General features: G+C 39.3%; 1 protein-coding gene across 1 annotated transcript; it reads left to right on the top strand.

The window, feature by feature from the left end:
* Window positions 1-321: 321 nt before the first annotated feature.
* LOC149841347 (RNA demethylase ALKBH10B-like) lies at window positions 322-24,939 on the top strand. Its single transcript, XM_090003778.1, has 8 exons — window positions 322-2,026; window positions 3,192-3,313; window positions 3,424-3,541; window positions 22,733-22,852; window positions 22,925-23,037; window positions 23,109-23,263; window positions 23,873-24,576; window positions 24,665-24,939. The coding sequence occupies exons 1-8, from the start codon at window positions 1,315-1,317 to the stop codon at window positions 24,733-24,735; spliced, it is 2,115 nt and encodes a 704-aa protein (XP_089859904.1). The 5' UTR covers window positions 322-1,314; the 3' UTR covers window positions 24,736-24,939.
* Window positions 24,940-26,560: the final 1,621 nt, after the last annotated feature.

Genomic DNA, 26,560 nt, shown 5'->3' on the forward strand with positions numbered 1-26,560 from the left:
CGATGTACGAATGAATCAATGATCACGCGAGCGTAATCGCGTTTGGCATTAGCGAATTCGCGAACGTCATCAGATCGCGATCCGGATTTCCGTGATTAGAAACATAATCAAAATTAAGTTAAACTGTTAAAGTTAATCATCACGGGGAGGGTTGCTTTCCGCTTACGTGTTCAACGAGGCCACCGGCTAAAGGACGGAGCTAGCCGGACACCCGCACCCACCTTTCGACCGCATCAATCGGCTCTCACCGGTTGATGCCGGTCACCTCCGTGGACCCCGGACAGTTTTACTGTTTTAGTGCAGCTTCTAAGCAGCCACGAGTCCCCCATCTCTCTCTCTCTCTCTGGGGGCTCTGATAGGAGCCCTGCGAAAAGCAGTCGTCGTCTTCCCATTCCGTGCTCAGGGGGCCAATTTCTCTCTCTTCCCTCGCCATCTCTCTCCTCTCCCTTTCCCTCTCGTCGTCGTCGTGGTCGTTGTCGTCGTGGCTACGCTGCAAGTCTCTATTGATCCCGCTCCTTCGGTAACCCTTCTCTCTCTGTGTGTGTGGAGCAATTCCTCTCTTCTCCTTCCTGCCTGTATTTTTTTCTCCTCTCTGTGCTCTGCTAGTCCCGAGGGCGGATCTCCGGGATTTCCAATCGTCGACTTTACGACGACGGGGTGGTGTGCAGATCTAGGCGTTCCAGAGAGGCGATTTCGCTCTGCATTTCGGCTCCCGAGTCGAGAATTCGGAACCCAGGCGGACGGTTTATTTATAATCGTATTTGTTGTATCTTATCTGCCGAATTGCGGGCGAATCGGCGTGTCTGATCGAGAAGTAGGCATCGGGAGCAGTCGGATGATATAGATTAGCGGGGGATCCGACGTCCGGGAGGGATCCACAAAGAATTGCACGGATTTTGAGTAAAATTTTCTTTTTTTTTTTCTAGCCCGATTCGGCTGTTTGTTGCGTTGAAACGTTTATTTGCATTTGGATAGTTGGATCCGGATCGCGGTTATTATCTTTTGAAGGTTCGTTGATGAATTTAGTTTGATTCGAGCGAGCTCTGGAATTCGGGCGATTTTTTCCCATTATTTTCGGGAAATTCTAGTTGAGTTAGTTCATTAGTTGTTTCTTTGGAGGAAGTTATCTGAGAGGAAAGATCAGTCTTTTGGTGGAATGAGAGTTCTGAGATTGGTTTAGAGTGCTCGGCGCGGTGAAGTTCGCTTTGTGAACGAACGAATTCAGTCGTTAGAGCGTTAGATGATTGGATCTGCAACTGGAAGTGAGGGATCTGTGTGAAATGCGATTGGGATAGCTCTGGTTTCTTGTCGATCATGCCATCGGGAGATGCGGCGATCAAGAGTGGCCCTCGTGTAGGCGTCCCCGATAGAATGCAGTTTCAGAGCGGCAACGATGTTCACCAGCGGCAGTGGTTCCCGGACGAGCGCGACGCGTTCATCTCATGGCTGCGGGCTGAATTTGCAGCGGCGAATGCAATCATCGACTCCCTCTGCTATCATCTGAGGTGCATCGGCGAGCCTGGGGAGTATGAGGTTGCGATCGGGTGCATTCAGCAGAGGCGGTCTCCCTGGACTCCTGTTCTCCATATGCAGCAGTACTTCTCAGTGGCGGACGTAATGCACGCTCTTCAGCAGGTCGCTTGGAGGAGGCAGCCGAGGCATCCTGATCCTGCCTCGGCAACAGGTTATTTTCCCCATCCAAAGCCAGAGGCGAAAAAGCCAGCTTTGCATATTGTGGGTGGCAGGCACGGGAACAAGGGCATGGGTGCAGAAAATGCGAGGGATAGTCATGGTGCGGATGCAGACCCGAATTGCCTTAATCAGGAAGCATCTTCATTATCAGTTAGTATCAAGAAGAGCTTGGGGAAAGATACCTCTGGAGCTGAAATCAGTAAGGCTGATGATGCATCCTCTGGGTTGAGTGTTATCTCGTCTGAGAACAATGAACGAGCAGAGCCTGAGCAGAAAGGAAGGAACGACGTGGTATTAGAAGCCAACGGAACAAAATCTGGTGATGAGAAGGAAGGTAACGGGATGATCGCTTAAGGTTTAGGCCTTGGTTCTTTTGGTTGTGCAGCTTATTATCATTATTATGGATTGCACTAATCTAAATTAAGAAATTTTTATAAGGAGATTTGGAGTTCTTGGGTCCGTTTTTTATTGCTTCTTACATGTCAGCACAGGTCGTCACTAGAAATCCTTCCCAAATTAGCCTATGGTTTGGTTTTCATCCATCTTTTTATGACGATATGGTCCTCTGCTTTGTTTTGTTCTCTTTCATTTTTGTTGGGAATGGTATTGGCTACACACGTCACATATTCATAGCATATGCATCAGTGGCTATTCAATCTAGTGGGTTTTCTGATTGTCCACCGTCAAGAAGTGATGGAATTCGCTCTACTTTTAGTGATAGAATTATGTTGATAAAACGCATGCCTGCTATGCAGGGATAGATGCATTAAATACTCAGACACTCTGCAACATACAAACTGGTGCTAACTTTATGGGAAATGAGTGTAGTAGCTATGAGAAGGTTTTGAATGATGGGGAAACCCCTTTCGTATGATTGCTGTAATATATATAAAAACAACATCCAAGTAGTGAACAGGATACAGGGCTACTATATTGTGGAGATTTGTATTTGCCAGTGTCTTTTCCAGCAAAGACTAAGACAATATGGTGCAGTAAGAGTTTGCATCATTTTTATTTGGTTGAGGCCTGTCTGTAATTGCAAGGCTAAATACAATTTCCCTACCTGAGTTGCCACAAACACATGCTTCTTGTAATTATTTATATGTTTATCTCCTGGTAGCATGATCTCCCAAATATGGCAGGTGACAGCAGCTATAAATACATAATATTCATGAAAAATGCCTAATCTAATACATGTTTCCTGCTAAGTAAGATATAGAGAATATATCTGTAAGTTCAGATTAAGCAAATTCCAAAAACTTTTCCCTTTGAAGCTGTTTAGGGCAGCTTATGAGATAAGACTGTTTAGCACCTACTTATCTCTGTGAGATGTGCATATACAGTTTTTTTCTTTGCAACATTTGCTCACTGTTTTCTGCATCCATTGGATGCTTATATTTACATCACCGCCTATTGGTTGGAAAAATATTTGCTTATATTTAGACTACTGTCTATCGGTTGGAAAGATATATTCTCATATTAGCTTCTTATTCTTTCAGGACATTGTAAGAATACTGTTCAAAAGGATGATATTGATGCTAAAAAGGAACAAGATGAGAAGCAAAACAGTGTTCCTGTCCCTAAAACTTTTATGGGTGCTGAATTCTTGGATGGGAAGACGGTAAGATCCTGGTTGACTATGACAACCGTGAAGAACTCCTGGGTACTCTATATATTTCTGGGCCATGCATCTTTAATTAAGGCTTATAGACATGTCTTTTCTGTGTATAGGTCAATGTTTTTGAAGGACTTGAACTCTATGAAGACCTTTTAGATAGCTCTGAAATCTCTCATCTTTTCGCATTGGCAAATGATCTTAGAGCTGCTGGTCGAAGAGGCGAGTTTCAAGGTGAGCTAACTCCTTTTTTTATTAATCTTTTTTTATTTTTTAGGTTCTCCCTTTTTTCCACTGTTTTGCATGCTGAATGAATGATTGGAAATTTTCATGTTAATACACTTATAATCTAAACAACTCCCATGATCATGTTGTGCTTTTCCATGGCACAACCGTGCTACCACAGAACTTTGTATGGAAGGCGTGATTCTTTGTTGAGCTAGGTACAAAATCTTTGTTCTGATTAATAGGCTAGTAAAGCCTCACAAGTGTACCGATTAACAGAATCACCTGGGTAGTTGTATGATGGCAAGTTATAGTCTTGAAAGAAAGCAAGTTAATATTATGGAAAAACGAAATCTGATAAGATGAGCCATCATTTGGTTATAAAGGTGCATAATCTGGTAGGTGATCTCATTTTTTTTGAAGCATAAGAGCATCCATGTTAACCTTGGACCAAAAAAGATCATGCTTGACTCATTTGAATTATTGTCAGAAAAAACTAGTGAAAGGATAAACTAGACAAAATTCAGTCTGGGACAAGAAACACAGCTTGGCTGGTATATCATATCTTGAACTAATTTTCTGTAATTTAAGTAGGAAAGCGTTCTAGCAGATGGAGAGTGCAGACAGCCTATGAAACTTCCTCTACTGAGGAAATCTTACGTTATAGTTATAGTCTATGATATGAGAAATCAATGTCGGGTTCAAGTTATAGTCTATGATATGGGAAATCAATGTCAGGTTCAAAACCTAACTTCTATCTTATGATTGCCGGAAAGAAAGGAACAACCTAAAGAAACATAAGTCAAAGGGGTTAACTTATTTTTGCCCAGCAAACAAGGTGTGCTTTTAATAGCCTGAATAGAATGAAGACTTGAAAAGGGCAGAATAGCCTGATGCCATATGGTGAAATGTGTCAAAACACTACAATACTGATGTACTAAATGGCCAAAGATGTAACAGTAGTGCAAACCAGTCCTATCAACAAGAAGCATATATATATAAGACAACAATGCATCATCACCTGCTAGTATCCTCAGTATTGCAATAGCAAGAAAAGAAATGGCAATCATTATTTTCCTAAGCTGTACAACAATCTGACAAATGTGTTTATTTATATAACTGTAAACTTATATAATTGAAGGTATAAGCAGAATCATTCTCTGAGCCAGCAAATAAATGGATCTGTTAGTTATCCTAGTCCTAGATAATGCAAACTGGCTAAAAGATATAGGATTGACATTCTATATATCACTATTTGAACTGTCTGATGTTGAGATTTTTGAAACTAGTAAGATAACTACAAATTAAATAATGGTACTGACCTGGTAATCAGTGACAACTGGCAGCTTCTTTCTTGTTCATATTCACAGGCCTTCTATTTCTTGGTTCATTTCTACCTGCAGTATTATATGTATAAGAAGGTATACAAAAATGGTGTAAACAAAAAGAACACATTGACCATAATGGGGTGAAGGAAAAAATCACGTCTGAGCGTGTCTAATGATTTTAGAATTCTTCCATCAACTTGAATGATATGGCCATGTAGGTTATCAACTTAAGCTGATTTGGAAAGAGGCAAGAAGTCATGTTTTTCAAGTAAACGTCACCTTCGAGAAAGCCATTTTTTTTCCTGCATACAACATGCTATGTCACATGGATATTCCATTTTGGCCTCCATATCGTGTCCCCCTATATACTAGTCATGTTGGAAACTTCATAGTGGTCATATCCTTGTATCCGCAGCTGCATCCATATGACATAGCCAACATGAACTTAGAGTTTGAAACTCACCATCTGAATCGAACTGTCAATTTTAAGAAGGTTTTCCGTATGAAGAGTGAAACTTTAGTTTTTACCAAAAGTTGCTGCTCATTTATCATGTTATGATCCCATGACTGTCCCATCATTGACATAAATTATTTCCTCATATTATGCATTTGTTAGTGTTTCACTGGTTGGTTTTCCTTCACCTTGTGGAATGTGTTTTATGTACCTCTATACTGAACAAAAGGTGATGTACTGTATGTGTTAACATGACCACAAATACGATATAATGGATGAAGTGAAGTATCTTATGTGGAGATAAGAGCATCTCATGATCAAATCTCTCTCTCTCTCTCTCTCTCTCTCTCTCTCACACACACACACACACATACATGAACACCCAAACATGGAAAGAGTAGTTTTGAGGTTTGGTCATGCTTTTGTCTACCTTGAGAATGTACTTATTATCTAGGGATACACATCAGTTGAGCTTGGGCTGTTTGAACTTGGCTCAGTTCAAAATGTCTCTATCCAAGCTTGGCTCGAGCTCGGAGCCGAGCCGAGCTTCAATGGTATTCCAAAAAAGGATCTTGTAAAATAATTTTGATAAGGTGGGATTCGATTCCCAACCTCTCTCAACGTTTCCCAAGTGACCCACCACTAAGCTAGAGCATGTCTTTCGACTATTGTGACTGAAAAAAATATATACATACTAAAACTCTTATAGATTAATGTACAACAAAAAAAGGCAAAAGACATGATTCAAACTCAACACCTTCCGAGGAAAAGACTAACGCCCTACCCATTACATACTAACAATGACCTTTTGATTTTTTTGCCAACATATTATATGTATACTTTTATCTAAGCCTTATCGAGCTGAGTAGGCGGATCAAGCTCGACTCGTTTGCTCGTTCGAGCCTCAGTGCCATGTACAAGCTTGGCTCATTTAAAGCACAGATGAGCTTCGGGCCTAGCTTAACCAAGCCGAGCTCGAGCTGGCTCGATTCGTTGTGCATCCCTACTTCTATCTAAGCTGGGAGTGGGATCCTGTCGATATGAGGGCATGCCTCCATCAACATATATGCACAACTGGTCTGAAATCTATTCCCAAAGATATGATGATATTTGGGGGCAGGAAGCACTTCCAATTAGATACTGGAGACTAGTTCTACATTTTCTAGCTAGAGCATTCTCTTGATCAGTGTTGTAAGTATCATACCATATCGTACAATACGGTATGATACATATTATTACTTTGGGCCTAATCGATATGATACACACTCATATCGAGATACGTGTGTGTATCATACCTGTATTGGGTGTATCGTATCTATCTTATGATATACAATTAGTGCATTTTATGTTGCACTCAATTCATTTTTTTTTAAATATATAAGAAGATTCCTTAAGGTGAGTTTGTGTTCACTCCTAGAGAACTTGAGAGTGATTTAGGGCTTGATTTCTTGCAAGAAGAAGTCTTCATTTTTTTTTAAACTTGAAAAAATTTGGTTATGTCAAATTTTTAAGTATTGAGAAACACTTGGGGATTTTGTTTTTGTTTATGTAAATATGCACTGTTATGGATCTTATAACTTGTTATTTTAGTGTTGTTTATTATTTCACAATTTACATTTTTCTTATGAGATATGCATGCCATTCATTGCAGCTCATGGAGACATAAATGCTTCATATGTGATTTTATAGTTGTATTTTGTGCAATTCATCATTGTTTCATGTGATATGATTTTTTTAGAATTTTTGCTATTTTTTACTGATTTTCTAGAGTTTTTTGGATTTTTTTTATTAAAAATTTATGATACGTTTATGATACGGTGTTACTTTGGGCCTGACCGATATGAGTAACAATACGATACTTACAACTTTGCTCTTGATAGTGGTGCTTGTGTTACTGGTTACTGCAAGCGCTATTGGCTATGGTGGTTTCCAACAAAACAAGTTGATTTGGAACTTCTTCGCTATGTATCATCTGCTATTATTGATTGAAACTGACTCAGATGTTCTAGGAAGGCATGCTTCATTTGCTTTTCTCTTTCTTGCATTATCCATGTTATTTCATTTCTTTGTAAGAAACGTGTTTTTGAATTCTAAGAGGAAATAAAAGGCTCATGATTGATGTTAGTGGGCCTTCTTCTCAGAAACTGCTACAGTTTGCCACCTTATTGGATATTTGTAGTCGATGTCTTCTTCAGCATCAATATGTTATTTTAACATATTGTTGTTGGATGCCAGCTTGCTTGTGGCTTAATGCTGGCCCCAAGCAACCTTATATAGGAGATCTTGCTGTTTCTAACTCTAGTCAGTTATGTAGTGAACTTTAAGAGAATCTCACACTTACATTATGATTGCTCATCATTCATTTAAGTTTTCATTGAAGGTAGGATTCAATGTTAGATGTACTGTATACTCTATGGGTTCTAGAGTTTCATATGTATAAATTTTTCCTTTTTTTCTGATCATTAGGTACTTTGGACATGTTTACCATGCTACTTAGAATCCTTGCACTAATTTTGTGGGTTATTTACAAAAAAATATACCCAGTTTATTTTTATAATTCAAATTCATACCTAAAACTAGTTATAATTCAAATGCATACTTGAGTTTTTGTTTAGTTGTTCAAATACATACATAGAGTAACTACCCTCCTCTTGACCATAGTTAATAATCAGTAAATTTTAATAAATACCAATTTTACCCTTAATAAGTATTTTTACTTTACCAATGTTAATGTCATTACTCTCTCTCTCTCTCCAACCCACACCATCCTATGCCCATCTCTCTTCCCCACACCATCCTATGACATCTCTCTCTCCTATGTCACCTGGGTACGGGTACAGGTAAAAAAAGTCTGTAAATGTAATTTTTGAAAAAAAAGGGGAGGAGAATGAAAATTTTAATATAAAAGGGGAAGGGGTATTTTGTAACCCCTTTCCCCACTCTCTCTCTCTCTCGGGCAGATTGGAAGAAGAAGAAGAATTCGGGTCCGTTTTGCTCTCTCTCTCCTCTTCTACTTCTTTTTCTTTCTCTTCCTCTTTTGTCTTCTTCTTCCTTCTCTTTCTTTTTTTTCTTCTTCCTTCTATTTCTTTTCCTTCTCCTTCTTCTTCTTCCTCCTCCTCCTCCTCCTCCTCCTCCTCCTTTTTCTTCTTCCTCTCTGCCTTTCACCAACATAAAAAAAAAGGTTTGGGTCAGGGTTGGACCTGACTTGGAGCAGTGCAAGACTCGACCCACGGTGTACTCATACTGCGTTTGGTACCCGCCCCCGTGTTGACCTATGTTGACACGTGTACGCCGACCATTTCATAGTGTCCCGGTTACATAGTCTCTCTCTCTCTCTCTGCTTCGAAGACTTCCACCTATCTGTAGCCTTGATCGATCAAAATCACCATTTCAGATGGGTTTTCAACACAAGCACCATTTTCAAGTGGATGATTGATCAACCTGCAGAAAATTGCAGTTTTCCTCTATTTTGCCTCTTTTTTCAGCAACTTTCAACTAGATCTGAACCCCCTTTGCAACATAAAACCATAAGAAGAACACCTAATTCAAGAAGCATCATGGAGGTTCGAACTGACCCACTCAAACATGTGTACTGCCTTCCATGAGATTTTAAGCTTGGTTGTGGAAGATGGAGACTCATTTATGCGAAAATGGAGAAGATGGGACAACATGGTATTTGTGAAATAGAAAAAAAGGAAAGGAGAAAAAAAAGGGGAAGGGTAACCCTAATTCTTTTAATAAGGGTAAAATGGATATTTCAAATGAGAATGTGAACTGTCATTTGGGGAAACTAACTATAGGTATGGGTTTGGTTAACCCAAGTTTGCTAGACTAGGAAGCGAAAGAGGAAAACAATATGGGAAGCGATGCATTTTAAAATGTATAAGAAGCGGGAAGTGAGGAATACAAAAAATATAAGAATTAAATGGGAATCAAAATGAAACACAAATAAAAACTAAAATAAAAGTGATTAATATTATACTTCATGATTTTTTAGTGTAAGAATTAAATTTTCAACAAAATCTAAAAATGATGACTACCAATTTAGAGAAAGCACATGGAAGTGAGTGAGAAGAGTGAGAGAAAACACATAAAAACATGAAGAGTTGAGTAAGAGAATATATAAGGATAGATGAAGCATGTGGAAAGCATAGGGGAAGCGTGGGGGAATCGAGGTTCTCATCAAGTTTTGGAAGCGAGGAGTACCGTGCTTCCGAATCAAGTTTCCGAAAAGCGAGCTTCCCACCTATCTAAGAAGCTTCCAGTAACTCTGGGTTAATCATCAAATAAATGAAGCATGTATTTGAATTACTGAAGAAAACTGAGTATGTTTTTGTAAATAACCCTAATTTTTTCATGGTGAAATTTAGTCTTCTTCACTCTTTTTTTCCTGTTTCACTTAGCTGAACCATTCTAAATGTGTTTATTTAGTGCGGTGGTATCCTCCCATTTGGTTCTCTCCCTTGGTTTCAATATCTTTTCTTAGACAATATCTATTATCTATGTTTGTTTTTCTTTCCCAAAAATAAAAAATCTGGAAAATAGCCAAAGGCCTTTGTACTAATCTCCAACTTCGCTTGATTTTGTTCAAGCATTCTGCTCGGCCAATCAAAGAAAGGATCCTTATTGACTACAAAACCACAATTATTCTTTATTGTATATCAATTAAAACCATCACATTTTGGCTATAGATTTTTTTTCACAAATACTGCAAGTTTTATCTAAGATGTCTTATTTTCATTGCTTTTCATTAAAATTGGGTTATCAATTGCCTGGAATAATGCCGAAAAATGCTGGAGTTTATGCAAACATGTGTGTTTTGTATATTTTGTGTTTCTATTTTTTCCTTTTAGATCTTATTTCTTGTGACTCGTAAGTAGGGCTGTCAATGGGTCCGGTTTGTATCGGGTACCCGACCCAATCCGAAATTGAATTCCCAGGTGTGGGTGTGGAAAGTGCCAACCTGAATAATATTCAGGTTGACCCGAACCCGACCTGAGCAATATGAGGGCTGGGTTTGGGTCATGATTTTTTCAGGTACCTGACCCGATCTAACCAAGGTATTTCATATGTATTTTTAATAAAAATAAATTTCTAAATTTGTTGAGTCTGCATGTTTTATTCCATTTTTATATTCTGACAAAACCCGATCCTGAACCAGACAATTTGTTATTTGGGCCGGTTCGAGGATACCCTGATGGATCGGGTACCCAACCCGTTGACAACCCTACTCATAACTTCTTAATTTCTATATCTTTCTTTTTGGATTATATATACTTTGCCTTTCAACAATTCTTCTTTGTTTGATCTATCCCAATGTTGTTTGTATCTTAGTGTCGTACGATACACTACACTACGTATTGTTACTTTTTAGAAAAACAATACGATACACACTCGTATTGCGATACGAGTGTGTATCATATTCGTATCGTATGATACGTGCATGTATCTGAAACGAGATATGCGGAAATATAAAGAGTGATATAAGCACTTGTAATGTCCTACAATGGACAACCAAAAGAGACAATAGCCAAGTCCACTAAGGGACAACACATACACAAGCCTTGAGAAAGGCAAAAATATAAAAGCCTCTTTATTGATAAAGAGAGAGAGAGCTCTCAACCATGAAGAAAATACAAGGGGTTCACCCCTATTTATACAAAGAGAAATGAGAGGGAGGCCACATGACCTCAAAAGGAGAGCCAAAAGGGGGCTCCCATGGAGTCGTTGAGAGCCCCCAACGATCACAATTGTGACCGTTGGGGGCCCAACGACTCTATGGTGGGGCCCCTTAAGTGGCTAAAAAAAAAGAAAAATAAAATAAATACAAAAAATAAAAAGAGAAGAAAAACAAGTACCCTTATCGGGTACTATGTGAAACGACCATAATACCCCTATCAAGTATTATGGTGTATTTGAAGAAATACATATATATATATATATATATATATATATATATATATATATATATATATACATATATTTTAACACCCCCCCCCTCAAACTTTATGGGGAGATTACCGAAAGTTTGCCAAGGAGAAACAAGAAGCGAGGAGCAGAAAGTGCTTTAGTAAAAAAGTTTGCGAGTTGATATTCAGATGTGACATATGGCAGTGTAACTGTCCCATGGAGATACTCATCACGAACATAGTGACAGTCCATTTCTATATGTTTGGTCCTCTCATGGAAGGTGTGATTGCTGGCAATGTAGATGGCACTTTTGTTGTCACAGCAAAGCTTCGAGGTACCGAAAATTTCAACTCTCATATCTTGAAGAAGACTTCGAAGCCACACAAGTTCCATTGTAGTAGTTTCCATAGCCCGGTATTCAACCTCATTAGATGATAAGGAGACTTTCTGTTGTTTCTTGCATCTTCAAGCAATTAGCGAATCTCCTAAAAAGACACAGAAACCAGTAGTTGAGATTCTATTATTTGGGTCTCCTCCCCCGTCAACATCAGTATAGGCAAGGAAATTTAATGAAGAGAATGAGGATAAAAATAGCCATTTAGTTAGAGTGTTTTTGATATAGCGAATAATCTGAAGCACGACACTCATATGCACAGTTGTAGGAGCATGCTGGAATTGACTGGCAGAGTGAACAATGTGAGCGATGTCTGGCTTGGTGATGGTCAGATAGGTGAGAGATCCAATAAGTTGTCTGTAGGGTGTAGGATCATCCAGTAGAACCCCATCCTTCAACCGTAGTTTAGCGTTGATAACCTCTGAAGTCTCCACCTTTTTGTCATCAGAAATTCCAGATTTGGAACATATATCTGCAGCAAGCTTCATCTATGATAATATGTACCCTCGAGGAGAGTATGCAACTTAAATGCCAAGAAAATATCTGAAAAAACCTAAATCAGACATATCAAAGTTATCTTTTAACATATTTTTAACATCAATAATACCACTTTCATCATTGCCTGTGATGATCATATCATCAACATAAAATAAAAGAATAATAATACTATTACCTGCACTTTTAACAAAGAGAGCACTGTCAGTATAATAAGAACGAAATTCCAACTTAGTCATGATAGCACTAAATCTATCATACCAAGCCTTAGGGGTTTGTTTAAGACCATATAAAGCTTTTAATAATTTAAGGGTTTGACCTTGTTCAAGAGTAATTCTCGACTGAGGGTCCATATATACTTCTTCATTTAGTTGACCATTAAGAAAGGCATGTTTAACATCTAGTTGAAATATAGGTCATTTCTTAGATGATGCCACAACAATCAGGGTTCGAAGTTCGAACACTAGTCATTTGAGCAACAAGAGCAAATGTCTCCTCATAATCAATGCCATATTCTTGTGAGTGTCCCTTAACTACTAATCTTGCTTTATATCGTTCTAAGGAACCATCACTTTTTGTCTTTACTTTGTAAACCCAACGACATTCAATAGCTTTTTTATTTGAAGGAAGTTAAACTAATTCCCAAGTTTTAGCCTTCTTTAAGGCATCTAGTTCTACCCTCATTGCTTCAATCCAATATGATATATTTTTTGCTTGATTATAATGAGAAGGTTCATAATATGAATCTAAGGCTATTAGACAAACTCTATAATTTGATGAGAGATTCATATGAAACAAACCTATTAGATGGAATTGATTCTCTAGAGGAGCGCCTAAGGGAAGTTTCTTCTAGAGGTTCGTTAAGCAACAAGAATTTTTCTAAAGCACTAATAGGTTTCTCTTGCTCACGTCGGGTGTAAACATGTAGATTGTCACCATTAGTTGGTGATATTTCAATATTATGTGTGTCTTCACTATTATGTGTGTTTTCTAATATTTCCGAATGACTTAAAGATTCATCATTTGTATCTTCTAAAAGATCATTTAAAAACATATATTCAATTTCATTTTGTTTGTCTAATATTTTAAATCCATTCTCATCTTCTAAAAATGTCACATCTTTTGAGACATATAACTTATTGTTTTTATAATTAAAACATCTATAGCCCTTTTGATTTTCACCATATCCCAAGAATACACATTCAATTGCCTTTAGTGATAATTTATCTCTTTTATGTAAAAGAACAAAGCATTTACATCCAAAAATATGAAGACGATTGAAATCGGGTGAGATTTTAAAAAGCTTTTCATAAGGAGAGATATTATTTAATTTTGAGGAAGACATTCGATTGATTAAGTGGGGTTTAACATGGCTTCCGCCAAAAAAAAATTAGGAATATTTTTAGAAATAAGTAATGATCTAGTGGTTTCTAGGATATGCCTGTGTTTTCTTTTCGCTAGACCATTTTGTTGTAGAGTTCTTGGACATGATATTTGATGACAAATGCCATGTTTTAAATATGTTTGAAATTCATTTGATAGGTATTCTCCTTCGAAGTCGGATCTAAGAATGAATATGTGACTTTAAAATTGTTTTTTAATTTTTGTACAAAATTCTTTAAAAAAGGTAAAGACTTCCGATTTAAGGTTAAGAAAATAAATTCATACATATCTAGTATAATCATCAATAAAGGTCACATAATATAAATAACCACCTTTAGATAGAACCGGAGATGGTCCTCACACATCGGAATGCACCAATTCAAAAGGTCTAGTTGAAATAAAGGTTCTTGTAGGAAATGAAATAAACTTCATTTTTCCAAAAATACAATCTTTGCATTTGATATCTTTTTCTTTACAAAACTTGTTTCCAAAAGGAAAAAGATATATTTTAGAATAACTTGGATGTCCAAGTCTTTTATGCTAAGTTTCAATACTTTTATCTTGGACATAAGTACAAAAAGATTTTGTAGGGAGTGTCAAGTGATCCATGTAGTAAAGATCTCCCTTTCTATGGCCTTGCCCAATCCGCTTTCCGGACTGGAGATCCTGCACAAAGCACCCTTGAGATGAGAAAGATATTTCACATCTATGGTCGGCAATTTGGGAAACGAAAAAAAAGTTGAGATTTAGTTTAGGAACTATTCTTACTTTTGGAACAAAAAAGTTTTGAAAATTTTTAGGATCTAGAGTTCCAATGCCATTTATTTTGAAAAAGGTTCCATCGGCCGTAGAGACACAAGATGTTTTTGAATTGGTGCATACATTGGTTAAAGCATTTTCATGGAAAGTCATGTGAAAAGAAGCTCCGGAATCTAAAATCCAAGAATACATACCTGGAGGTGATGAAGAGGCAATGGCGGCACCGGAGGTGGAGGAAGTAGCCTTTAAGATTTGTTGGAGTCATGGATATTTGACCAAGAGTGTCTTTGAGATCCTCGTTTTTGCCTTCGTCTTCTTTAGTGGAGGATTCCTCAACGAAAGCCACCTTAGGCTTGAAAGTTTCATTTAATTTTGGGCATGCGGGTTTGATATGTCTCGGCTCATAACAATGATGACATATAATCATCTTCCTTCCACCATTCCTTTGTTTTTCAAAATGAGGTGGCTTGTATGTTTTAACATGATTGTTGGGTTTAGATACGGCAAGAACATCATTCATGCTTTTACTCATGCCATGCTGAGTCTCTTCTTCAGTAATTTCGGCAATGGCATCCTCTAATGGAGGAAGAGTGGATCTATGAAGGAGTGGGGATCTCACTTGTTCAAATTCAGGACGAAGCTCAAATAAAAATTGAAACAATCTATCTTGTTCCATTTGTTTTTTTCTAAGCTCAACATCCTCCATAGCCACCCATTTAGGCTCTAAAAGAGTCAATTCATCCCACAAAGGGTTTAGAGCACTATAGTAATCTTGGATGCTCATATCCCCTTGTTTTGTAGTTCTAACTTTCTCTTGCAAGATCTTTACAGGTATACATACCCTTCATGAAAAACCAAGCTTCATTGGCTCAGCGAAATTTTGCAATATTTACACATACCTTAAGTTCAACATTATTCATAAACCATGCTAGGATTTTTGCTTGGTTGTTTTCCCAATCTTTCACTTGACGTTAATGGTCTTCTATTGCTTCGAGGCGAGCATCTCTCTCAAGAGCTTTTTCTTGACCTCCTTACATCTTTGTGAGCTTAAGTTGAGGTTCCGGAACGATCCTCATTACATAACCCCAAAGCTTCTTTCCTTTGAGATTATTTTCCATTGCGGATGCCCACATCATGTAATTTTTTTCATTGAGCTTGAATGATAGGTCGATCTTGGTCTTCGTTGCTTCAATAAGAGAAAATGTAAAAGAAGTGGAGAGAGAGAGAGAGACAAGATTTCACCTTGGAAGAATCGGATGGCTTTGGTACCATGTAACGAGATATGCAAAAATATAAAGAATGCTATAAGCACTTGTAATGTCCTACAATAGACAACCAAAAGAGACAATAGCCAAGTCCACTAAGGGACAACACATACACAAGCCTTGAGAAAGACAAAAATATAAAAGCCTCTTTATTGATAAAGAGAGAGAGCTCTCAAGCATGAAGAAAATACAAGGGGTTCACCCCTACTTATACAAAGAGAAATGAGAGGAAGGGAGGCCACATGGCCTCAAAAGGAGAGCCAAAAGGGAGCTCCCATGGAGTCGTTGGGAGCCCCCAACGGTCACAATTGTAACCGTTGGGGGCCTTAACGACTCTATAGTGGGGCCCCTTAAGTGGCTAAAAAAGAAAGAAAATAATAAAAGAAAAATAAAATAAATATAAAAAAATAAAAAGAGAAGAAAAACAAGTACCCCTATCGGGTACTGTGTGAAATGACCATAATGCCCCTATCAGGTATTATGGTGTATTTGAAGAAACATATATATATATATATATATATATATGTATGTATATATATATGTATTGATATATATATTTTAACAGTATCAGTATCATATCGTATCGTACGATACAGTGTCAGCGCACTTTAAAAATGATTGAAAAGTAATTTTGCATTTTTAGGTTTTAAATACCTCTTGAGGGCCGACTCCCTCATTTGTGTAAAGGCTATTAGAGAGGTACCGCCTATAAAAACCTACATGCCCTAAAAATGAACGCACTTGCCGCACATAGGTCGATGGAGAGAGTTTCGCTATAGACTCCACTTTGGCTTTATCGACCTCGATCCCTTTCTCGGACACAATGTGTCCCAGAACAATCCCCTGTTGAACCATGAAATGGTTCTTTTCCCAACTAAGCACAAGATTTGTCTCTGTATACCGCTTAAGCACTCTCGCTAACTTTTAGAGACAATCATCAAATGAAGAACCATACACTGGAAAATTGTTCATGAAAATCTCAAGGACATCATCCACCATGTGGGAGAAAATAGACATCATATACCTCTGAAATGTTGTCAGGGCATTAAAAAGCCTGAATGGCATTCTCTTGAATGCGAAGGTGCCATAAGGACAGGTGAATGTAGTTTTTTTCTGGTCTTCAGGGTGACTGGCCACTTGATTATATCCTGAATAGCCATCTAGGAAACAAAAATAGTACTTGCGTGCGAGGCACTCTAGTATTTGGTCAATGAACGGGAACGAAAAATGATCTTTTCGCATTGCGTTGTTCAATTTTAGTTAATCGATTCACACTCGCCATCCCATAGTAGTCCTCATGGGGACGCTCTCTCCTTTCTCATTAACAGTAACGGTGAGCCCAGATTTCTTGGGGACAACCTGAGTTGGGCTCACCCATTGACTATCGGAGATGGAATAGATGATCCCTGCATCCAACCACTTGACTACCTCCTTTTTCACCACCTCCTTCATGTGAGGATTCAACCTCCTTTGCATTTCTCTTGAGGGTTTAGCACCCTCTTCCATGATAATTCGATGCATATAAAAGGAGGGGTCTATCCTCTTGAGATCCGCCACAAACCAACTGATCGCCTCTTTATGCTCATGTAAGACCTGGAGAAGCTGACACTCTTGAGTGCTCTTCAGGTTTGCTGAAATGATGACTGGTAGTGTCTGATCTTTTTCTAAAAAGGCATACTTGAGCGAATCAGGCAGGGGATTTAGCTCAAGTTCTGGAAGGTTCTCAATCGAAGGTTTGGTAGGTTTCTCTGTCAAATCCGGGAGGGGCTCAAAGTGCCAGGTCCACTGCAGCTCTCCTGACAATCTATCAATCAATGCAGAACTATCTCCCTCGAGTGATTCATCCTCATCCTCCTGAGGTTGATCACTCAATGTCCATAACGGCGCTGCTTCTACCAAGTCCTGAACTAAATCAACTTAGAAGGAAGCATCCTCGCCTGCAGGGCCCATCGCTGCGTTGAAAATGTTCAACCTCATCTTTTTGTTGCCAAATGATACATCCATCACATCTGTGTGACAGTTAATGCATGCATTGGTATTAGCTAAGAAAGGTCGACCTAAGATAATGGGCGTCTACCTCATTTCATCAACTCCCTCCATATCCAAGATTATGAAGTCTATAGGGAAGTAGAAATCTTCGACCTTGACCACAACATCCTTAAAAATCCCTCGCGGGACCTTGATCGATTTGTCTGCCAACTGTAGGGTCATCGGTGTAGGCTTCACCTCCTTTAACCCAAACACGTCATAGAAAAAATCCGACACGATGTTCACACTTGCCCCAAGGTCGAGCAAGGCACGCTCGACAATGATGTCCCCTATGACGCATGAGATAATCAGAGCCCTTGGGCCCTTGAGCTTAAGAGGAGTTTGGTGTTGTAACACCGCACTGACCTGCTCAGTAAGATAAATCTTCTTCGGCACATTGGACCTTAACTTCTTATTACGTACAAAGCTCTTTCAAGAACTTTGCATATGCAGGGACTTGTTGTATGGCATCTAGCAACGGGAGGTTAGTTTGAACGTGCTTGAAAATCTCAAGCATCTCCTGCTTCTTCACCCCTTGCTTGTTGAACGACTTTGATTTTTCTAAAGCTTCAGGAAAGGGGGCCTTAGGTATATATGATCTAGAAGGCCCAGGTAGTGAAACCCTCACTTTTCTGTGGTGTATGTAAAGGGACTGACTGCTCATCAATTTGTCTCTCACTTTTTGCTGCAGTCTCCTTGGTTCTATGAAACTCTTTCTCACTCCTAAGGGTGGTAATCGCTTTGGCCTGCTCTTGGTGTGTATCAGTCATGTGCAGGCCATGCATGGGTTCCTTACCCTTAGGGTTGACCATGGGTTGGCTAGGCAATGTCCCCTCGCTTCGCCTGCTTAGCACCTCGGCAAGCATTTGAGTTTTCAACTTCGCAATGGACTGAGTATGGGAATTCAGGTTTGCCTTGATATCTGAAAAGGCCTGAAGCATTTTATCCTCAAAAGTTTGGCTAGATGTAGGCTTCTGGGACTGAGATTGACTAAATGAGGGCAGGGCTTGAGGAAAGTTGGGTCTTTGATAGCTTGACTGGTAGCCACCTGGTCTGAGTTGGTTTTGGGAAGGGACAGGGGGTTGTTGTGGATTTCTTCATGAGAAGTTGGGATAGTTTCACCAACCTAGGTTATAGGTGTTTAAAAATGGGTTTGGCGTGGGCTAGGTGAAATCTTGCGCCACCTAAACTTGCTCTTCCACAAATTCAGGATACTGCGGCGCTGCGGGACAATGAAAGACATGGTGTGCTGGGCACGCACACCTGCATGGCTGATGAGGGATTCAATAATAACTGATCCAATTTCTGGGTCAGTAGGTCAACCTTGTTTTGCAACTTAAGGTGTGTCCCTATCTCGTACATGCTAGCCTTCTTCGCTCCAACAGGGGTAGGTGTTGCCCTTTCTACTCGAGAGGCCGAAGCGTGATGCATAGAGTTTTCGCTCAGGGTTTCGAACAAGGCCCTCACTTCGTCCTCACTCTTTAGCATAAACGTGCTCCCACAGGCTGTATCAACCATCTGTCGATTCTTCTCGGTCAGCCTGTCATAAAAATACTGCACTAGTTGTCATCGGGGCACCTAGTGGTAGGGACACTTTCGGAGATCTTTCATCATCTTCCACATTTCATGGAATTATTCTCCCTCAATTTATGTAAAACTGGTGATAGTCTTACGAAATTGATTCGTTTTACCAATTGGAAAGTATTTCTTCAGAAATTCGTTTTGCATTTTGTCCCAAGTGGTAATCTAGACCGTATCTAAAGACTTCGGCCAGTGCTCGGCTTTATCTTTGAAGGAGACCAAAAAAAGAGTCAGCCTCAACCTATCATCTCCAAAATTATTGATCCGCACCTTAGAACAAATCTTTAAAAACTCATCGAGATGACGGTAAGGATCCTCATTGCTAAGGCCATGGAAGGATGAGAGCATCTGGATGACGTTGGCCTTAATCTCAAACTGGTTTGCTCCTACATCAGGTCTCGCGATGCAGGAGATGGGAGTATATTCATTTGAAATGAAATACTCCTTCAGAGGACGGGTGATTTGTTGATCTTCAGCCATGTGGCCGGATCTTCGGGCTCGCCTAAGGATGAACTCTGGGTCCTCTACAGGTTCAATGAGCTCGGGGTCTAGTGAGCGTCGCCCTGGCATACACCTTGGGTAAAGACCGGTGTAGCAACTGTCCTAAGTGTTGGTTTCCTAACTATCCTAGCGTCAAACCACACTACGAAAGCAGGCAAAAATAAAACAAAGCTGAAAATAAAACACCATCACTCAATGCAGATATAGAGCTTCAAAGCAAACTACATAGTCACCTAGGAGGGTACCCTAATAGGTGGGTCATGCGAGAAAAATAAGTAGGCTCTATATTTTGCACTCAGTGTGATTCTAGCAATCCTAAATAACTAACAAAAGCAAATTAGGAAATCCTAAATATCAACAGGAAAGTAAACTAAACAATCTTAAATAAAGTGCAAAAGCAAACTAGCAATCCTAGATAAACACGAAAAATGCAATAAAGTGAGTATTGGGTTTTTAAATCGCCGTTCCCCAGCAACGGCACCAAAAATTTGATGCAACTTTTCGTGAAAATGTTTTAAAAGTTTTTTTTTCAATAAAAATCATTTATGCAAACCGTGCACCAAATCTTAAAATTTCGGTTAACACTAGTGGTGAAGTCCGGGTCGAACACAGAGAACGTGTTTAAAAGTTTTTGTACTCTACACAAAGATAAGCTTTATTGCCTTGAGAAAAGAAACAAATCAAACGTTCTATCCTATTACAAAGGACTTAAGCAAAAATAAAAATTATTACAACCCAACTTAAATCAAATGGCATGTAGCCCAAAAAAATAAAACAAAGAAAAGCAAAAAATCTACAGGGCTCTCTTCCTTCACGGTCTAGCTTTCTTTCTGTTCACACGGGCACGACCCTCACGAGATCAATCCCTTTGCACACAGAGGTTCACCTGCAAAACACAAGAAGCAAACACAAAAACAAAAGAAAACGCAGAAACACAATTTCTAAAATAATGAAGGTTAGTTATAAAGAATAAAAAAAATCAATTCTAACTATAACAATTATTAAAATATCTAACTAAGTAACTACGTAACAAACCAAAAGAATTTAAGTAACTAACTATAAAAGAAATTAAAACAATCTAAACTAACTAACTATGACATATTAAATCAACGAACTAACTACAAAAGACGTTGAAATAATCTAACTAATTACCAAAGAAAAGAAATAAAACAAATCTAATCTAAAAACAAATCTAACTAAAAAAAACAATCAAAATGACTAACACAGCAAATTAAAATATTCTAACTAACTAACGCAGACAATTAAAATATGCAGGCCTGAAAACAAAATGTGATAGTGTGATCAGATCCGACGATTGGCATGATCTGCAGTTCACGCACAGGTGCGTGCTTTTACCAAAATGTTAAAAAAATGAACAGATCACTGCATGCTATAATGAATCGGTGTTTCAAGAGGAAGATGAATTGGCATTTCAAGAGGAAGAACGTGCAGGCCGTAGATCTGATCGTGTTCTAGAAACTTCCAGATTCATGCCCACTACAGCGCTTGCTCTATCATACACATTGTTCTGCGTGATTTTAAAAAAAATCACGTGAGCAACGGTATTAATCGAATCTGATCAGAAGAAAAACTTTTTGACGCTAAATCTGTTTTAACAGAAATTAATTTCCTTTGTGTGAAGAACTGTAGATCAGAAAATCGTGATTTGCAATACACGCAAATCTGTGTGATTTGCAGTTTACGTTTTTCTAAAAAAAAAAACAATAGCGTGATTAAAAAAAATCACACAGTGGCATCAGATTGAGATTCGCGTGAATCTGATCCTTTAGGCACTTCGCAAAAATCGAACAACCCTGCGTGAATATGCAGATTACGCAAGTTTGTTTGCAGGCCTTCAAGAAATTAAAATATACTGTGTTTTTCAAAAAAAAAATCAGAATATTATCTGGAACAAAAATAAAAGACAATAGGCTAACTACACAATGCAATGTATTATATCTATTCCTAACCTAATATGCAGAAAACGAAAATCAAAACCAAGTTATCTTAGATGCAACACGACTGTAGGAAATAAATTATGATGTATGCAATGCTAAAATATGTTTTTATGCATGCGACGAGCTGAAATAAATTTAAACTAAATATGAATCAAATAAAGAGATGGGGAAGAAGAAACAAACCTCGCAGTCGCTTCCGATAGAGAGGTTGAGAAGAGAAGTTGTCGTTCTCCGCAGTCAAACGCACGCTCCGATGACGAGGAAAGGATGCCGGTGATAGACAGGATCGAAGAAATGATGAAATAAAGGTAGGAGAGGAGAAGAAAAAGAGGGTGAGCCGGCAATAGAGAAAGAGGAGAGAGAGAAAGAGAAGAGGAGAGAGAGGGGCTAGCATTTTTCCCAAAGGAAGACGCCGGCCTCTCCTAATTTAATACCATTTATAACAAATATTAGGTTAAACATTTATTTTCTAAATACTCTACCTAATTTTATAAAATTCCTAAAACTACCTTTTCTAAAAAATATTTTCAAAAGAAAGCTATTAAAGGAAAACAAATATTCAAAAACACTTAGGTGAACTCCATTTTGTGTGATTTTTCTTCTTTTTGAAAATTAATCAATGCCCTGGAAAATGTTGATAAATATGGGTAATTAATCCATTTTTGCGATGAATCATGCACAAAAACGTGTATCTAATATGCACAAGATTATGCATGATCATATACATACATCCATACATATATACCCTTCCCGCATCCCCGCACCTAAGTTTTTTTAAAATGACGCATCTCCGCATCTGCACCCACACCTATGTGACATATAGGAACTAAGTATTGGCTACAACAATCAGTAGAACCATGTACGAGTGCCTCTTTAGAAGTTTTCACTCATCCTGCAGCCATCCACCATAAGTTTGATATGTACTTCTTGACCACTTCCTAATAGTGACTTGGCTTTCTGTAGTAAGTTTATTTTAGATTCTATAAATATGGAATCAAGAAACTATTCTTTATTTTCTCTTTGCATTCTTCTTACTTCAACTTCAAACTTGCTATTAGTGAATCTGTGTGTGTAAACTTCCATCTTAAAGTAAGTTTTGGCAGTATATAATTAATAACAAAAGCTGGGGTATGGCAATAAGCAGGGCAGACATTCGTGCCTTCAAAGAGGCCCATGAAAGGTCGGGGAAGAGAAACCCTGCAGTTGGGTATTCCCATTATCGATGGACCTCCGGAAGATGATAACGGAACTGGGGCATCTAGAGGCAAGCTCTTTTTCATCATAAATTAATTCTTGTAAAATAAATTTTCTTTCTGAATCTAGTTGGCTATTGCAGATCGTAAGGTGGAGCCCATCCCTAGCACACTGCAAGGCATTATTGATCGGTTAGTCCAATTGCAAGTGATGAGTATAAAACCAGACTCTTGCATCATCGACTTCTTCAATGAGGTATTACTTCTTACTGCCTGTTAATGAATTATATACGAAAGTTTTATAACCCCGGATAATTTGATGTGTAGGGGGACCATTCCCAGCCGCACATGTGCCCACCTTGGTTTGGAAGACCATTCTGCACTCTGTTCCTCACAAAATGCAGCATGGTTTTTGGCAGGGTGATAACTATAGATCATCCTGGTGATTACAGGGGCCCTCTTAGGCTTACTCTAGCAGCGGGGTAAGTAGTTGTCATTGCTACTTCCTTTTTGTAAGTGTTTATTTGATTTTGTGTACCTTGCTGGTGTGTTTGAGTGACAATAGAAGAAATTTGAAAGAGGGCCTTCTTATTAGATATCAGTTCCAACTTCCAACACTGAAATATCAAAGTTGCAACTTCAAAAGAAAAAGAAGAATCACACAAATACTCCTGAGGTTCTGCATTTTAAGCTTGAAGCCTTCATTGCTCCAGAAACACTAACTTTTCCACTGGTCAAAAGGCCCATGAGTTATTCTAGAAAAGAGCTCAGATGCTGGAACCTGCTCTCTATATTAGAGAACCCGTGAAAGTACATTAATCACTGAAACCAAATTTGACAGAGTGGCTTGATTGAGTTGTGTAACGCTTCTTTGATTAAAAACCAGATCATGTCAAATTTTCTGCCTGATCTTGCATCCCTTGTTCATAAAACCTTGATTATCCTGAGCAGATTTCAGTTTTCAATTAAGCTGGATAGGGAACTGCAGAGAGTTTTCATAATTCAGGTGGATGGAGAATAGACAATGTCCTGTGTGTGTGTGTGTTCAATGGGAACTTCTGCCATGCTAACATGAAGGTCCACTTTTGCAGGTCTCTACTAGTTATGAAAGGGAAGAGTGCAGACTTTGCCAAGCATGCGATCCCTTCTATTCGGAAGCAGCGTATAATTATCACTTTCACCAAGTCTCAGGCAAAGAAACTGCTCTTTACTGATGGGATGCGCCTTCAGTCACCTGTGTCATCTGCACCATGGCTACTGCCTCCGCGGCTCCCCAACATGGTTCGTCATCCAGGTCCCAAGCACTATGCTCCGGTCCCATCGACCGGTGTCCTGCCCGCGCCATCTGCCCGTCCACAGCATCTGCCTGCAAATGACATTCAGCCAATCTTCGTAGGTGTGTCTGTGGCACCAGCAGTGCCTTATCCACCACCTCCAGTGCCAGTACCTGCGGCCACAGGCGGGTGGCCCTCAGTCACAAGGCCCGCACCACCTCGAATGCTAGTTCCTGGAACTGGAGTTTTCCTTCCTCCTGTGGGCCCTGGCCACCCACCATCTCAACAGCAAGGTGGTGTAATTTCAGGTGAAACAAGCTCTCTGGTAGAGTCTGCCGGTCTCCCAGAGAACTCACCGACAGACGGGCAGACATCAGAAAAAAATAACAAACTGTACCCAAACACGGGCGAGAATATGGAGCCTAAAAGTGAGGGATCAACTGGGAAAGGGATGAAGCAGGAGAGTGACAAAACTGCGAATGGTGCTAACAAGGCAGAGGGTAAAGAGGAGGTGAATGTTGGTAAGAAGCAGCAGAGTAGCAAGATAAGTGCAGCAGCTAAGTAGAGTGGCAACACACATTTATAATGCATTCTTTTGCTTTCTAACAGGTTCTTGCAGAACACTGCAATCTGCTGAGTTGGGGGAGGATAAAAGATGTAAAGAGCGGCGGAGTGGATGATATGCTTGAGCTATCGTCACTCTCTCTCTCTCTCTCTCTCTCTCTCTCTCTCTCTCTCTCTCTCTCTCTCTCTCTCTCTCTCTCTCTCTCTCTCTTATGCGACTCCTGCCTTTGCTTTGACATTCATTTCCCTACACGGAGAGAGGGAACTATGACTCCTAATTTCTAGTTTAATTTAGAGAATGAATGAAGCTTCCAATTTTGATATTTTCTCCCTTTTGGGCTTGCTCTTTGGAGTGTAATTATATGGTATTTTTTTTTCCTTTAGATAAGAAAGTTCAGCACCCGGCAACTCTACTTCGTGATCCCTATTTCTCCGTCCATTGTTACCCTTGGCGAGAGATGTCAAACATGATCCAGTGAGTGGACTGGTGGACCAGAGTTTGGGCCTTAAGTAGAGGCGTTTTTTTTCCTGGATAATTGAGGAAGAACCACCTCAATTCATTGGTATAAACCCCAGGTCCCCCTTGCCTACTGAGTGTACCCAGCTTTGGCCTTGCAGAGGACGCTAGTTCATGGGTTTTGAACTTGTGATGTCGGGTCAACTTGGTACATTCAAGAGTTGCCCCTACTAGATGAGCAGAGCTTTCATGAGCCTTGAGGCATTCATTATTCCCACTTTAAATTTTGTGTCGTTCAACGCCACTCTTGATCTTCTTAACGATAATCAACAAGTGAAAGACTTCTGGACTGGTCATGGATGTGATTAGGGCTGTTTAATGTTCTGAACGAGACGGGCTTGAAGTGTTCAAGCTAGACCCATTCTTGTGGCAAGCCAAGCTGAATTTGAGCTTATAGTAAGCCCGAGTAAACAAGTAGAGTTTGAATTGCCTTGTTAATAGAAAAAATACATTGCTTTTGAGTTGGAAAAAATAGGTTTAACAAAAAATGGTGGAGGTTCTGGTGACCAGGCCATATCTTGCAGTTCCAACAAGCACGGGTCTGGCCTGCACTTCACTTCCATTCCACCATCCCATCCCTGCAGCACGGTTTGGTTGCTCTATCACAGAAGACAAGAGGTCTGCTACCATTCAAGTGGAGTAAGGTCGCTCCCACCAATACCTAGTGTTTATATTTAGATTGTTGATCCTATTTTACAAGTTTGGACGAGTTTTTTATGAGCTGAGTTACGAGCAGCTCACAGCTTGTTTCCCGGTCCTAGATGCGACTGCACATTATCAAATAAACTCGAAACAAATTGAAATATAGGAGTTTTTAAGTAAAATGTCACCCTTATGAAAATTGGCAGCTTCTTGTACTCTTTTCTTTTTCTTTTTCACTTCTCCCCACTACCCTGTGATTTGTTCGTGAGTTATGGCCACAAGTTCCTTAATTGATGCAAGTGGGAAGAGGTGCAACGGTACTCATTTTTTTGGGGAAAAAGTGATTGGGTTAAATAGGACCTTTGATAATTGACTGTTTTGCTTAGAAAGGGCAGTGAAAACCTGATATTTTATCTATACAGGGATACTGAATGGTGCAAATCAATCACCAGAGCTTTGACTGGGAGAATTCCTCATCAAAGGTCACTTCTTTGTCAAAGTTAGAGATTTAATATGCAGCCGTAGGTCTACTTTTAGTCCCAGTAACACCTACCAAGTACATCTGCATGAACTTTGAAATAATTTGAGGGTCCACCGAACCAGAACCAATCTAATAGAGCCATCAAGTTAAATATGACCTAGGCTCTAGCCCTAATTCTGAAAAATCCAAGTGTAAAAGTGATTTATGTATTTACCTTGCAGAGACTGACGGAACCCACAGGGCCCGAATTGGGCTACGGCAGAAACGATGGAAAGGACAAGGGCATGGGAATGGAGGTGGG

This window comes from Nuphar pumila, chromosome 4, assembly GCF_984573655.1.
Source record: "Nuphar pumila chromosome 4, dmNupPumi1.hap1.1, whole genome shotgun sequence".
Taxonomy (NCBI): Eukaryota; Viridiplantae; Streptophyta; class Magnoliopsida; order Nymphaeales; family Nymphaeaceae; genus Nuphar; species Nuphar pumila.

What these genes read in the sequence shown, in the direction of transcription:
- LOC149841347 (XM_090003778.1), top strand. Translation starts at nt 1,315, where the DNA reads ATGCCATCGGGAGATGCGGCGATCAAGAGTGGCCCTCGTGTAGGCGTC. An exon ending in CGGAACTGGGGCATCTAGAG is followed by an intron (nt 22,853 to 22,924) that starts GCAAGCTCTTTT and finishes TGGCTATTGCAG; the next exon opens with ATCGTAAGGTGGAGCCCATC. An exon ending in TAAAGAGGAGGTGAATGTTG is followed by an intron (nt 24,577 to 24,664) that starts GTAAGAAGCAGC and finishes GCTTTCTAACAG; the next exon opens with GTTCTTGCAGAACACTGCAA.